Consider the following 14,457-nt stretch of genomic DNA (forward strand, 5'->3'; position numbering starts at 1 on the left):
TGTGCATGTATAAATACCTGTAAATATTCCATGTTGTGTAATGTAAAGATTTATTTGAAACAAATAAAAAGACTATGTCGCTCCATGGTATTTATAATGCATGAGATGTAATAAAATGCCAAGTGACTAATTTAGAGTTACATTACCTTATATACCTGCAGTATCAATTTTGATACACACATTTTCAACACAGTTTTACTAGTAAATATATTATGAAATATTACGTAAGTTCACATTGCATCAAATTAAATCAAACTTTATAAAGTGCTTTTCATACATTAAAGAAAGGCAACAAAAAATGGTTTATGAACAGGTCGATAGTTACCTTGCTACTAAAAAAGTCATGTACAAATTCCAATCCGGATTCAGAACTAACCACTCCACAGACACATGCCTTCTCTATCTGACCAACCACATCAATCATGAGGTGGACGCGGGCAAATACTGCGGCATGGTCATGCTGGACCTTCAGAAGGTCTTTGACACCGTTAACCACGCTATACTGTTGGAAAAGCTCAGAGCAATCGGATTTGATAAAACATCGAGCTGGATGCAATCTTACCTGGAGGGGAGGAAACAGGTGGTAGAGGTGAATGGCACCGTGTCCCTCCCACTCTCAGTAAGCTGTGGAGTCCCCCAAGTAAGGCTGGACGATATTGCCTTTTTTTAATATCGCGATATTTTTAGGCCATATCGTGATATACGATATATATTACGATATTTTGCCTTGGCCTTGAATGAACACTTGATGCATATAATCACAGCGGTATGATGATTCTATGTGTCTACATTAAAACATTCTTCTTCATACTGCATTAATATATGCTACTTTTAAACTTTCATGCAGAGAGGGAAATCACAAGTTAATTGACCAAAAGTGTATTTATTAAAGTTATTAAGCAACACAGTTTTACTAGTAAATATATTATGAAATATTACATAAGTTCACATTGCATCAAATTAAATCAAACTTTATAAAGTGCTTTTCATACATTAAAGAAAGGCAACAAAAAATGGTTTATGAACAGGTCGATAGTTACCTTGCTACTAAAAAAGTCATGTACAAATTCCAATCCGGATTCAGAACTAACCACTCCACAGACACATGCCTTCTCTATCTGACCAACCACATCAATCATGAGGTGGACGCGGGCAAATACTGCGGCATGGTCATGCTGGACCTTCAGAAGGTCTTTGACACCGTTAACCACGCTATACTGTTGGAAAAGCTCAGAGCAATCGGATTTGATAAAACATCGAGCTGGATGCAATCTTACCTGGAGGGGAGGAAACAGGTGGTAGAGGTGAATGGCACCGTGTCCCTCCCACTCTCAGTAAGCTGTGGAGTCCCCCAAGTAAGGCTGGACGATATTGCCTTTTTTTAATATCGCGATATTTTTAGGCCATATCGTGATATACGATATATATTACGATATTTTGCCTTGGCCTTGAATGAACACTTGATGCATATAATCACAGCGGTATGATGATTCTATGTGTCTACATTAAAACATTCTTCTTCATACTGCATTAATATATGCTACTTTTAAACTTTCATGCAGAGAGGGAAATCACAAGTCAATTGACCAAAAGTGTATTTATTAAAGTTATTAAGCAATGGCACAAACATTCAAGTCATTTCCAAAACATAAATTGCAAGATTGTCAGAGGCATTTTAGTGTCAAATAAAAATGAGCGGCATAATAGGAAATCAAATAGTATTCGTCCTTCACTATGTGGTATGTTACTAAGGTTATGAAATTGTCTTCATTCTCTAGCGAGTGACTTTTCAAATGATGTTACATATTAGCAGTAATGCTACTTTTTATAGCAACGCTTTTCCCCTCCACACTTGACAAATTATTGTTGTCTGTTCGACATGTTCCCACTAAAAGCCGAACCACCGCCAGACGATTGAAACCCTGCTGTTTTTCTTGGGAATTAAGTCATCCTTCATTTGTTACCAGATCCGCACCATCTTGCTCTCGTACGGCTACGTTAGCAGCTAACGTTAGCCACGCCGCTACCTCTCTGCCCTGCGAGGGCGTGTATGTGACATATTTAAGAATGTGCGCCTGCTTGTCTGTGAGAATGAGAGACAGGAAAGAGCGAGGAGAGCCTGAAGTGTACGCCCGCAGCTAAAAGTCCTGCCTGAGAACGTATACTCGAATATTACGATATAGTCATATTCTATATCGCACAGAGACAAACCCGCGATGTATCGTATATATCGATATATCGCCCAGCCCTACCCCAAAGCAGTATATTAGGGCCTTTACTGTTCCTAATATACGTAAATGAAATGTCATCAGCATGCAACTGGTAATTGTTCCTGTTTGCGAATGACTCGGCCCTGCTGGTATCTGGCAAGGACAAGTCACAGGTGGACAAAATCCTCAGTGCTGAACTCCGTTGTGTTTGCACCTGGCTCGCTGACAATAAACTTTCCATTCACTTAGGTAAAACGGAATCCATCCTATTTGGGTCCCAAATCAACCTTAAAGAAAGTCAGTGACTTCACTATAAAAGTGGGTGACATTGTTATCACCAGGAAAGATGAGGTCACCTACCTAGGTTCCATTCTAAAAGCTAATCTTTCCTGTGATAAAATAGCAACCAAGGTAATCAAAAAGGTCAACCAACGAACAAAATTTCTCGACAGAATCTCCTCTCCGGTCAAAAAAAGCACCTTGAAGAGTCTAGCGGGAACTTTCGTTCAAACCTTTTTCGATTACGCTTGCACCTCCTGGTACCCCAGCACCTCCAAAACCCTCAAATCTAGACTCCAAACATTTCAGAACAAGTTTTTCAGGTTACTTTTAGACCACCACCCCAGATCCCACCTCACTCCTACCCACTTCTCCAAAGTGGGCTGGCTCAGGGTGGAGGACAGAGTAAAACAACTTGCACTGAGCCTAGTTTATAAAATCTGTTACATCTCCCTGATACCGAAGTAAATGTCAAACTACTTCCACAACGTAAATGACCGCCATAACCACAACACCAGGGGGAGCTCCACAAACCACGTTAAACCCAGATTCTGATCTAACAAAGGTCTTAACTCATTCTCTTTCTATGCCACATCAATATGGAATGCACTTCCAACGGGCGTAAAAGAAAGTGCACCTCTATCCTCCTTCAAAGCGCACTAAAAGAAGACCTCCAGGCAAGTTCAACTCTAAACTAACACCCTCTTTCCTCCACATCCCACCTCCACGGATTGTAAATAATCAAATGTAAATAATCAAATGTATATACCGTATTTTTCGGAGTATAAGTCGTTCCGGAGTATAAGTCGTACCTACCGAAAACGCATAATAAGAAGGAAAAAAAACATATATAAGTCGCACTGGAGTATAATTTTTTGGGGAAATGTATTTGATAAAACCCAACACCAATAATAGACATTTGAAAGGCAATTTAAAATAAATAAAGAATAGTGAACAACAGGCTGAATAAGTGTACGTTATAGGACGCATAAATAACCAACTGAGAACGTGCCTGGTATGTTAACATAACATATTATGGTAAGAGTCATTCAAATAACTATAACATATAGAACATGCTATACGTTTTCCAAACAATCCGTCAGTCCTAATTGCTTAATCCGATGAAATGTTATACGTCTAATCTCTTACGTGAATGAGCTAAATAATATTATTTGATATTTTACGGTAATGTGTTAATAATTTCACACATAAGTCGCTCCTGAATATAAGTCGCACCCCCGGCCAAACTATGAAAAAAACTGCGGCTTATAGTCCGAAAAATACGGTACTTGTTTTTATGCTTTCTGAACTCACTATGTTCACTGCTCCCTGTAAATATCCTACCAAGTCAGACCTACACTGTTTCAGTGTCCTTTTCTCTGACGATGCAATTGTTGATGACTGAAGTACTGATTTCAACCAAACCTAACCCCCCGGATTGTAAACAATGTAAATAATTCAGTGTATATACTCTGATGATTAACTTGTATGATGACTGTATTATGCTGATAGTATATATTTGTACCATGAATTGATTAATGTGGACCCAGACTTAAACAAGTTAAAAAACCTATTCGGGTGTTACCATTTAGTAGTTAATTGTACGGAATATGTACTGTACTGTGCAATCTACTAATAAACGTTTCAATCAATCAATCAAAAACACAAAGTGCTTTACAAACTTAAAATAATAACCTGATGACCCAGATCCCCCATTATCACACACGCACGCACACACGCACGCACACACACGCACGGACGCACGCACACACACACGCACGGACGCACGCATGCACAGACACAAATACACACTGATGCAGTTATATGAACAAATGAATGCATGGCTGAGTACAGAGGAAATACTGTCAAATGATTAACTGTTCTTTATTTTTTTTGTCTTATCCATTTCAAATTGGGCAAAGCTTCCCTTCCAAATAATCTTCATACAACGCAAACAATTACAAAAAAAAAAAGGAAAATAATTGGACAAATATTTGTGGCATTTTTTTTAACACTCATATTGAGTTACAAAATAAACCAAACTTAGTGAATGGCAAAAAGAATCACGCTGATGAAGGTAGATTTATTTTGGTAGCACATCTTTATAACAGACATCTGCACCAAAGTTTTGTACAGATTAAAACAGAAAGGTATTAAAATAATTATCAAACTTCTTAATAAGCACATACCATTCTATGTATAAAACACAGTTAAATGCATAAAAATTGTGCAAATAAAAGCGTAAAAGATAAACAGCAATATTGAAAATAATATAAATCACAATACAAAACATTCTATGTATAAAACCCAGTTAAAATTGATTAAAAAATAATACTGTATATAAAAATATTAGAACTGCACTGAGAAGTGGTGACCAATACATGACTGGCCATGCCCGTGTACAGGAAGTGATGTCATCAAAATGTCTAACTTCCAGCTGCACACACTAATGAATGAACAAAGCATTCGTACGCAGAGACATGGTTCACACACAAAGGCATACTTGGCGCCACGTAAAGGTCACGAATAGAGTTGTTTGTTCTGTTTGTATTTGTTTATTTGAAGGACAATATGCAGTTACATTAAAAAGATGGCGGCACCAGATTTGGCACCAGATTTAGCACCATGCTAATTTCCATCTGTACTTCTTTTATGGTGCATTTAACATCCACCCTATTAAAATGACACAGGATTTCACAACAAAAATGCATTATTGCAAATCGCAAAGTACGTAATTAAAAGCAATTTTAAAATACAAGTGCAATACATAGAGTGTATGTGAGTTTGAGGTTCCCCGGTACTTCACATTTAATTTACATTATGAAAGTGATGTGTATTTCTGGTCTTTTCGCCCTCTCCCGGGCAGAAGGGCGACACAGCAGTGCAACTGGATCAAAAGAGACAAACAAAGTTGCTTTATTACAAGTGAGCGTCATTATACAGCTCTGCAGTACCTGGATGAGGTCATGTCAAAAAATGAGGTACTCCTAACTTGGAGGAGCCGCACCACCATCTTATATTTCTTCTTTGTCTGTCTGGGTGTGTGTTAATTGACGAGAGTACAATCTGAACATGTAAAGAGATGTTCATGTGTAAGTGACTGTAAAATAGTGCTGGGCGATATATGGAATATACTCAATATATCGCGAGTTTGTCTCTGTGCGGTATAGAAAATGACGTTATCGTGATATTCAATAATACGTTCTCACGCATTAGCTTTTAGCTGCAGGAATTAAACTACAGGATCTTGTCACTCTTTCTTGTCTCTCCTTCTCACAGAGACATAAAACCTTCTTACATACAAACGCGTGTGCAACGTCATGTGCCCTCGCGGAGCAGAGAGGTAGCGGCATGGGTGACTTTAGCTGTGGTGCTAGCGGAGCGGTGCGAGTGGTAATACGAGAGAGAGAAGGTGCCAATCTGGTAAAAAATGAGGGAAGAATATTTAGTTCCAAGAAAATCAGCATGGGGGTCCATTGTCTGGTGGGGGTTTGGCTTCAAGCTTGAAGATGTTAAACAGACAACCGCAATATATCAAGTATGCGGCAAAAGCGTTGCTACAAAAAGTAGCAGCACTGCTAATTTGTAGCATCATTTCAAAAGTCACCCGCTAGAGAATGATGAGTGCTTGAAACCCTGCATGTCAACATCTCCATTCGGTGCCACACCCACAAAATTCCGAAGCAACCATTTCCAAATCAACACCGTGTGAAAAAAATTGTCAACAGGAGATAACGTCCGCAGTAACCTGCCACATAGCGAAGGACATACACTATTTGATTCCCTATTATGCAGCTCATTTTTATTTGACAGTTATTTAAAAAAATCTTGTGTGACATCGTGCACAAAAGTGCACTTTATTTGATTTAAAATATTGCAATGGCGTTCTGTACAGAAAGTGCACTTTAATTTAATGTTATGATATGTCATCTTAGTGACATCAAGCACAAAAGTGCACAAATAGCTTGTTTTAAAATGTCTCTGATAATCTTCCACGTTTTGAAATGACATGAATGGTTGTGCCACTGCTTAATAACTGTGTAATAAATACAGTTTTGGTAAATTGACTTAATTGTGATTTCCCTCTCTGCATGAAAGTATATAAAAAAAAGAGCATATATTAATGCAGTATGAACAAAAATGTTTTAATGTAGACACAGAATCATCATACTGGTGTGATTATATGCATAAAGGGTTCATTCAAGGCCAGGGCAAAATATTGAGATTTGTATCGTGACACGGCCTAAAAATATTGAGATATTAATGAAAGGCCGGAAAACAACCTCTTAAAAGTTGATGTGACGATAGACATAGTCTCTCCTTCAGGATAGAGCTATCACTTTTTCATTCCAAAGTCAGAATTTATTGCCTCTTCTCGTGAGAGTCAACTCAGTGTACATGCGAATATCCAACAAAGGCTCCTTTATTTATTATGGGCTCAACAATTATATACTTAAACCTGGTGGTTTGCTTTCTCCAAGTTGAATATAAACATTCACCATATGTAGAACATAATGAGTTAATTACGGTAATTAACTTAAAAAGTATTCAAATTCCAATTCAGCGCAACTTGCAAGTCACACAATAAAAATGCATTGTTTCGCAACAAAATTTTAGTGCTTTTTTTTTTTTTTTAGCAGCGTTTCAAACGTACCAATTTGTTCGCAGTATCAGTGAAGATGTCAACAACAGCCATCCAACAATTGACACGGATCTACATTGAAACTCTAATTAAAATACTGCATTTGTGTCCTAATGTCCACATTTTTTTGTAGGAGACAAGTCTACGGACCCAACCTGATTGATGTCCCTGTCAAGTCTTACTTCACACTACTGACTGAGGAGGTAAGCCGGATGTTCATTTATATTTTACACCTCACTAGGGCTGCACGATTGGTCGTCATCGAGGGTTTAATTTGTGCGATAAATAACCACAAGAGGCGGATGTTTTAAAAAAATTATTCCTGACATGTCGGAATAGTTGTCTCTCACTTCAAACAGGGAGAAATAGGTCTCACTCTGGGCGTTTATCTAACAGTAGCATTAAATGAATGCAGTGAGCCCTCTTTGTCTCAGTGGGCGAAGAGCAAGACATGTAGTTTACACACACACACACACACACACACACACACACACACACACACACACACACACACACACACACACACACACACACACACACACACACACACACACACACACACACACACACACACACACAGGAATACACACAGAGCCCTAAACACGTGCCCTAAACACCTCCCTAGGGAGGCGTTCGGGCGGCATCCTGACCAGATGCCCGAACCACCTCATCTGGCTTCTCTCGATGTGGAGGAGCAGCGGCTTTACTTTGAGCTCCTCCTGGATGACAGAGCTTCTCACCCTATCTCTAAGGGAGAGCCCCGCCACACGGCGGGGGAAACTCATTTCGCCCGCTTGTACCCGTGATCTTATCCTTTCGGGCATGACCCAAAGCTCATGACCATAGGCGAGGATGGGAACATAGATCGACCGGTAAGTTGAGAGCTTTGCCTTCCGGCTCAGCTCCTTCTTCACCACAACGGATCGGTACAACGTCCGCATTACTGAAGATGCCGCACCGATCCGCCTGTCGATCTCACGATCCACTGTTCCCTCACTCGTGAACAAGACTCCTAGGTACTTGAACTCCTCCACTTGGGGCAGGGTCTCCTCCCCAACCCGGAGATGGCATTCCACCCTTTTCGGGGAGAGAACCATGGACTGAGACTTTCTTCACACTCAGCTGCGAACCGATCCGGTGAGAGCTCAAGATCCCGGCCAGATGAAGCCATCAGGACCACATCATTTGCAAAAAGCAGAGACCTAATCTTGCGGCCACCAAACCGGAACCCCTCAACGCCTTGACTGCGCCTAGAAACTCTGTCCATAAAAGTTATGAACAGCCTTGGCGGAGTCCAACCCTCACTGGAAAGGTGTCCGACTTACTACCGGCAATGCGTGCCAAGCTCTGACACTGATTGTACAGGGAGCGGACCGCCAAAATAAGACAGTCTGAAACCCCATACTCTCTGAGCACTCCCCACAGGACTTCCCGAGGAACACGGTTGAATGCCTCCTCCAAGTCCACAAAGCACATGTAGACTGGTTGGGCAAACTCCCATGCACCCTCAAGAACCCTGCCGAGAGTATAGAGCTGGTCCACAGTTCCACGACCAGGACGAAAACCACACTGTTCCTCCTGAATCCGAGGTTGGACTATCCGGCGTAGCCTCCTCTCCAGTACACCTGAATAAACCTTACCGGGACGGCTGAGGAGTGTGATCCCACGATAGTTAGAACACACCCTCTGGTCCCCCTTCTTAAAGAGAGGGATCACCACCCTGGTCTGCCAATCCCATGTCCGAGTTTTTGCCTCCGCGACCGCTGAAGCTGCACACCGCTTGGCCCATCGGTACCTGTCCACTGCTTCCGGAGTCCTATGAGCCAAAAGAACCCGATAGAACTCCTTTTTCAGCTTGACGGCATCCCTCACCGGTGGTGTCCACCAACGGGTTCTAGGATTACCGCCCCGACAAGCACCAACTATCTTGCGGCCACAGCTCCAATCAGCCGCCTCGACAATAGAGGTCCACTCGGACTCAATGTCCAGCACCTTCCTCCTGACATGTTCAAAGTTCTTCCGGAGGTGGGAGTTGAAACTCTCTCTGACAGGAGACTCTGCCAGACGTTCCCAGCAGACCCTCACAATGCGTTTGGGCCTGCCAGGTCTGTCCGGCATCCTTCCCCACCATCGCAGCCAACTCACCACCAGGTGGTGATCGGTAGAGAGCTCCGCCCCTCTCTTCACCTGAGTGTCCAAAACATGAGGCCGCAAATCCGATGACACAACTACAAAGTCGATCATTGAACTGCCGCCTAGGGTGTCCTGGTGCCAAGTGCACATATGGAAACCCTTATGTTTGAACATGGTGTTTGTTATGGACAAACTGTGACGAGCACAAAAGTTCAATAACAAAACACCACTCGGGTTCAGATCGGGGCGGCCATATTTCCAAATCACGCCTCTCCAGGTATTACTGTCGTTGCCAACATGACCGTTGAAGTCCCCCAGCAGAACAAGGGAATCACCCGAGGGAGCACTCTCCAGTACTCCCTCGTGTGTACCCAAAAAGGGTCGGTACTCTGAACTGTTGCTTGGTGCTTAAGCACAAACAACAGTCAGGACCCGTCCCCCCACCCGAAGGCGGAGGGGGGCTACCCTTTCGTCCACTGGGTTGAACTTCAACGTGCAGGCTTTGACCCCGGGGGAAACGAGAAGTGCCACCCCAGCCCGTCGCCTCTCACTGCCAGCAACGCCAGAGTGGAAGAGAGTCCAGCCCCTCTCGAGAGAAGTGGTTCCAAAGCCCTTGTTGTGTGTCAAAGTGAGTCCGACTACATCCAGCCGGAATTTCTCTACTTCGCGCACTAGCTCAGGCTCCTTCCCCCCAGTGAGGTGACGTTACACGTCCCAAGAGCTAGCTTCTGTAGCCGAGGATCGGACCGCCAAGTGCCCTGCCTTCGGCTGCCGCCCAGCTCACATCGCACCCGACCTCTATGGCCCCTGCTATGGGTGTTGAGCCCATTGGAGGGGGGACCCACATTGCCTCTTTGGGCTGTGCCCGGCCGGGCCCCATGGGGAAAGGCCTGGCCACCAGGCGCTCGCCATCGTGCCCCACCTCCGGACATGGCTCCACAGGGGTGCCCCGGTGACCCCCGTCCGGGCGAGAGAAATCTGAGTCCTTTGTTCGTGTTCATCATAGAGGTTTTCGAGCTGCTCTTTGTTTGGTCCCTCACCTATGACCAGTTTGCCTTGGGAGACCCTACCAGGGGGCTTAAAGCCCCCGGACAACATAGCTCCTAGGATCATTGGGATAAATATATATTTATATACATATATATATATATATATATATGTGTGTGTGTGTATATATATATATATATATATATATATATATATATATATATATATATATATATGTGTGTATATATGTATACGCAAATATATATTAGGGGTGTGGGAAAAAAATCGATTCGAATACGAATCGAATCGTTTACGTTGTGCGATTCAGAATCAATTCTCATTTTTTAAAAAATCGATTTTTTTTTATTTTATTTCATTTTTTTTATAGTTTTTTTTTTAATCAATCCAACAAACCACTACACAGCAATACCATAAAAATGCAATCCAATTCCAAAACCAAACCTGACCCAGCAACACTCAGAACTGCAATAAACAGAGCAATTGAGAGGAGACACAAACACGACACAGACCAAACCAAAAGTAATGAAACAAAAATAAAATTAGCAACAGTATCAATATTAATTATAATTTCAGCATAGCAGTGATTAAAATCCCTCACTGACATTATCATTAGACATTTATAAAAATAATAATAAAGAACAATAGTGTCACACTGGCTTACACTTGCATCGCATCTCAAAAGCTTGACAACACACTGTGTACAATGTTTTCACAAAGATAAAATAAGTCATATTTTTGGTTCGTTTATTACTTAAAACAAATTTACATTATTGCAATCAGTTGATAAAACATTGTCCTTTACAATTATAAAAGCTTTTTAAAAAAAAAAAAATCTACTACTCTGCTTGCATGTCAGCAGACTGGGGTAGATCCTGCTGAAATCCTATGTATTGAATGAATACAGAATCGTTTTGAATCGGAAAAATATTGCTTTTGAATCGAGAATCGAATCGAATCGAATTGAAAAAAATCGATAAATTATCGAATCGTGACCCAAGAATCGATATTGGATTGAATCGTGGGACACTCAAAGATTCACAGCCCTAATATGTATATATATATATATATGTATATGCATATGTATATGTGTATACATGCATATATATATGTGTGTATATGTCTATATATGTATACGTATATGTGTATATACAGATATATATGTAAATGTCTATATATGTGTGTATATATATGGGTATGTGTGTATATATATATATATATATATATATATATATACACATACACATATATATATATATATATATATATATATATATATATATACATATATATATATATATATATATATATATATATATATATATACAAACCCCGTTTCCATATGAGTTGGGCAATTGTGTTAGATTTAAACATAAGATGAATACAATGATTTGCAAATCATTTTCAACCCATATTCAGTTGAATATGCTACAAAGACAACATATTTAATGTTCAAACTTATAAACATTTTTTTGTTTGCAAATAATCATTTACTTTAGAATTTGATGCCAGCAACACGTGACAAAGAAGTTGGGAAAGGTTTTAATAAATACTGAGAAAGTTGAGGAATGCTCATCAAACTTTTATTTGGAACATCCCACAGGTGTGCAGGCTAATTGGGAACAGGTGATTGGGTATAAAAGCAGCTTCCATGAAATGCTAAGTAATTCACAAACAAGGATAGGGCGAGGGTCACGACTTTGTGAGCAAATTGTCGAACAGTTTTAGAACAACATTTCTCAACGAGCTGTTGCAAGGAATTTAGGGATTTTACCATCTACGGTCCGTAAAATCATCAAAAGGTTCAGAGAATCTGGAGAAATCACTGCAGGTAAGCGATGATATTACGGACCTTTGAAACCTCTGGTGGTATTGCATCAAAAACCGTTATCAGTGTGTAAAGGATACCAACACATGGGCTCAGGAACACTTCATAAAACCACTGTCAGTAACTACAGTTGGTCGCTACATCTGTAAGTGTAAGTTAAAACTCTACTATGCAAAGCAAAACCCATTTATCAACAACACCTAGAAACTCCGCCGGCTTCGCTGGGCCCAAGCTCATCTAGGATGGACTGATGCAAAGTGGACAAGTGTTCTGTGGTCTGAAGAGTCCACATTTCAAATTATATTTGGAAACCGTGGACGTGGTGTCCTCAGGAACAAAGAGGAAAATATTCATCCGGATCGTTATAGGCGGAAAGTTCAAAAGCCAGCATCTGTGATGGTAGGGGGGTGCATTAGTGCCCAAGGCATGGGTAACTTACACCTCTGTGAAATGCACCATTAATGCTGAATGGTCCACACAGGTTTTGGAGCAACATATGTTGTCATCCAAGCTACGTTATCATGGACGCCCCTGTTTATTTTAGCAAGACAATGCTAAGCCACGTGTTACAACAGCGTGGCTTCGTAAAAAAAGAGTGCGGGTACTTTCCTGGCACGCCTGCAGTCTAGGCCTCTCCCGTCCAAAAGCAAAACCCAGTAACTCAATTTTGGTCAAATCTGAGCTGATAATAATTTGGGAATTCCTAGGTGATATGCTTTACATTAGTGTATGCGATATTGTAATTTGTTCCGCAAGTAAGCTGTTACGCGCATGGCAGCACCTAGCAACTACCACATAACCGCATAGATACAACAGAAAAACCTAGTATCTCAAGGGACCAATCGAAGCTTCTTTGTCAGTCGCCTTATTGTCTTTAATGAGACATTTGCACGAATGGGTGCCGACGGTCAACCTGATCATGTGATATTATGGCACAAGGGGATATTTGGAAGATTGGCCCAGGACGTTGCAAGCACCTTCATTAAATGTATTGTTCTTGATTTTTCCCCTTGCATACTCTTTTGGGCAGATAACTGTGGAGGTCAAAATAAAATCTGGACGCTGTACACGGCTCTTGCCCAATGTGCAAACGCAGAATGGGGCCCAGCCGAGATTGTGATAAAATATCTGAAGAAAGGGCACGCGTTCATGAGAGCAGATTCAATCCATGGCTCAATCGGCAAGAAAATGAAAGCTCAAGAAAACATCTACATGTTTGATGACTTTGTAGATCTTTGTAAGACAGCATCAAGATAGATTGGTTTTCCTTTGTTTTCTCAAAATCAGCTAGAAGTGAGTTATTAGGTTTTGCCTTTGGACGGGAGACCTGTCTCCCATCGAAAATGTGTGGTGCATTATGAAGCGTAAAATACGACAGCGGAGACCCCAGACTGTTGAACGACTGAAGCTCCACATAAAACAAGAATGGGAAAGAATTCCACTTTCAAAGCTTCAACAATTAGTTTCCTCAGTTCCCAAACGTTTATTGAGTGTTGTTAAAAGAAAAGGTGATGTAACACAGTGGTGAATATGCCCTTTCCCAACTACTTTGGCACGTGTTGCAGCCATGAAATTCTAAGTTAATTATTATTTGCAAAAAAAAACAAAGTTTATGACTTTGAAAACAAATAACTTCTCTTTGTAGTGCATTCAATTGAATATGGGTTGAAAAGGATTTGCAAATCATTGTATTCTGTTTATATTTACATCTTAAGCAATTTCCCAACTCATATGGAAACGGGGTTTGTATATGAATAGAATAGAATATATCTTTATTGTCACTGTACATTGTACGAAATTGTGTGCAAAACTAATTTAGTGCAAATTCATAACACATAAAAACATAAGAACATAGATGAATATATTAAAATACACAAAATACATAAAAATACCAAGCACACAGCTCACATGCACAGTCATTATTGTCGACTTGTGTTCAGCGACACTATTGCTCTCGGGTAAAAAGTGTTCTTAAATCGGTTTGTCCGGCATTTTATTGTCCTGTATCTCCTGCCTGAGGGCATCAGTTCAAAAAATGTATGTCCAGCGTGAGATGGGTCCTTTATGATGTTTTGGGCCTACTCTCACCCTCTGAGAGCGATTTGTCACGAAGTCAAAGATCCAGTGGCAGCCCCGTCAATTTGGGCACCAGTCTGTGGGGGAGGATGGTGTTGAACGCAGAAGTTAAAAAAATCAACAGAAAGTAGCCTTGCATAGCTCCCCTGCTGCTCTAGGTTCTCAGAGCAGTGTGGAGGGCTGTTGCGATAGCATTCTCTGTAGCACGCCAACTCTGCAGCCCCGCTTTTGCTTCCTGTCCCTCCGCCTCCTTCTCCTGGGAAATGTAATCCACGGGGAGCCCG

The 14,457-nt window shown here is 41.0% G+C and overlaps 1 protein-coding gene across 4 annotated transcripts in view; it reads left to right on the forward strand.

Annotated features, from left to right (window-relative positions):
• atp13a2 (ATPase cation transporting 13A2) overlaps positions 1-14,457 on the forward strand; it is a 134,865-nt gene that overhangs the window by 23,921 nt on the left and 96,487 nt on the right. For all 4 annotated transcript variants that reach the window (XM_061889297.1, XM_061889298.1, XM_061889300.1 and 1 more), the window contains one exon: positions 7,265-7,334. In XM_061889297.1, the coding sequence (XP_061745281.1) occupies positions 7,265-7,334 (70 nt within the window). The remainder of the gene's footprint in view (positions 1-7,264; positions 7,335-14,457) is intronic.

Source organism: Nerophis ophidion, linkage group LG27 (assembly GCF_033978795.1).
Source record: "Nerophis ophidion isolate RoL-2023_Sa linkage group LG27, RoL_Noph_v1.0, whole genome shotgun sequence".
Lineage (NCBI taxonomy): Eukaryota > Metazoa > Chordata > Actinopteri > Syngnathiformes > Syngnathidae > Nerophis > Nerophis ophidion.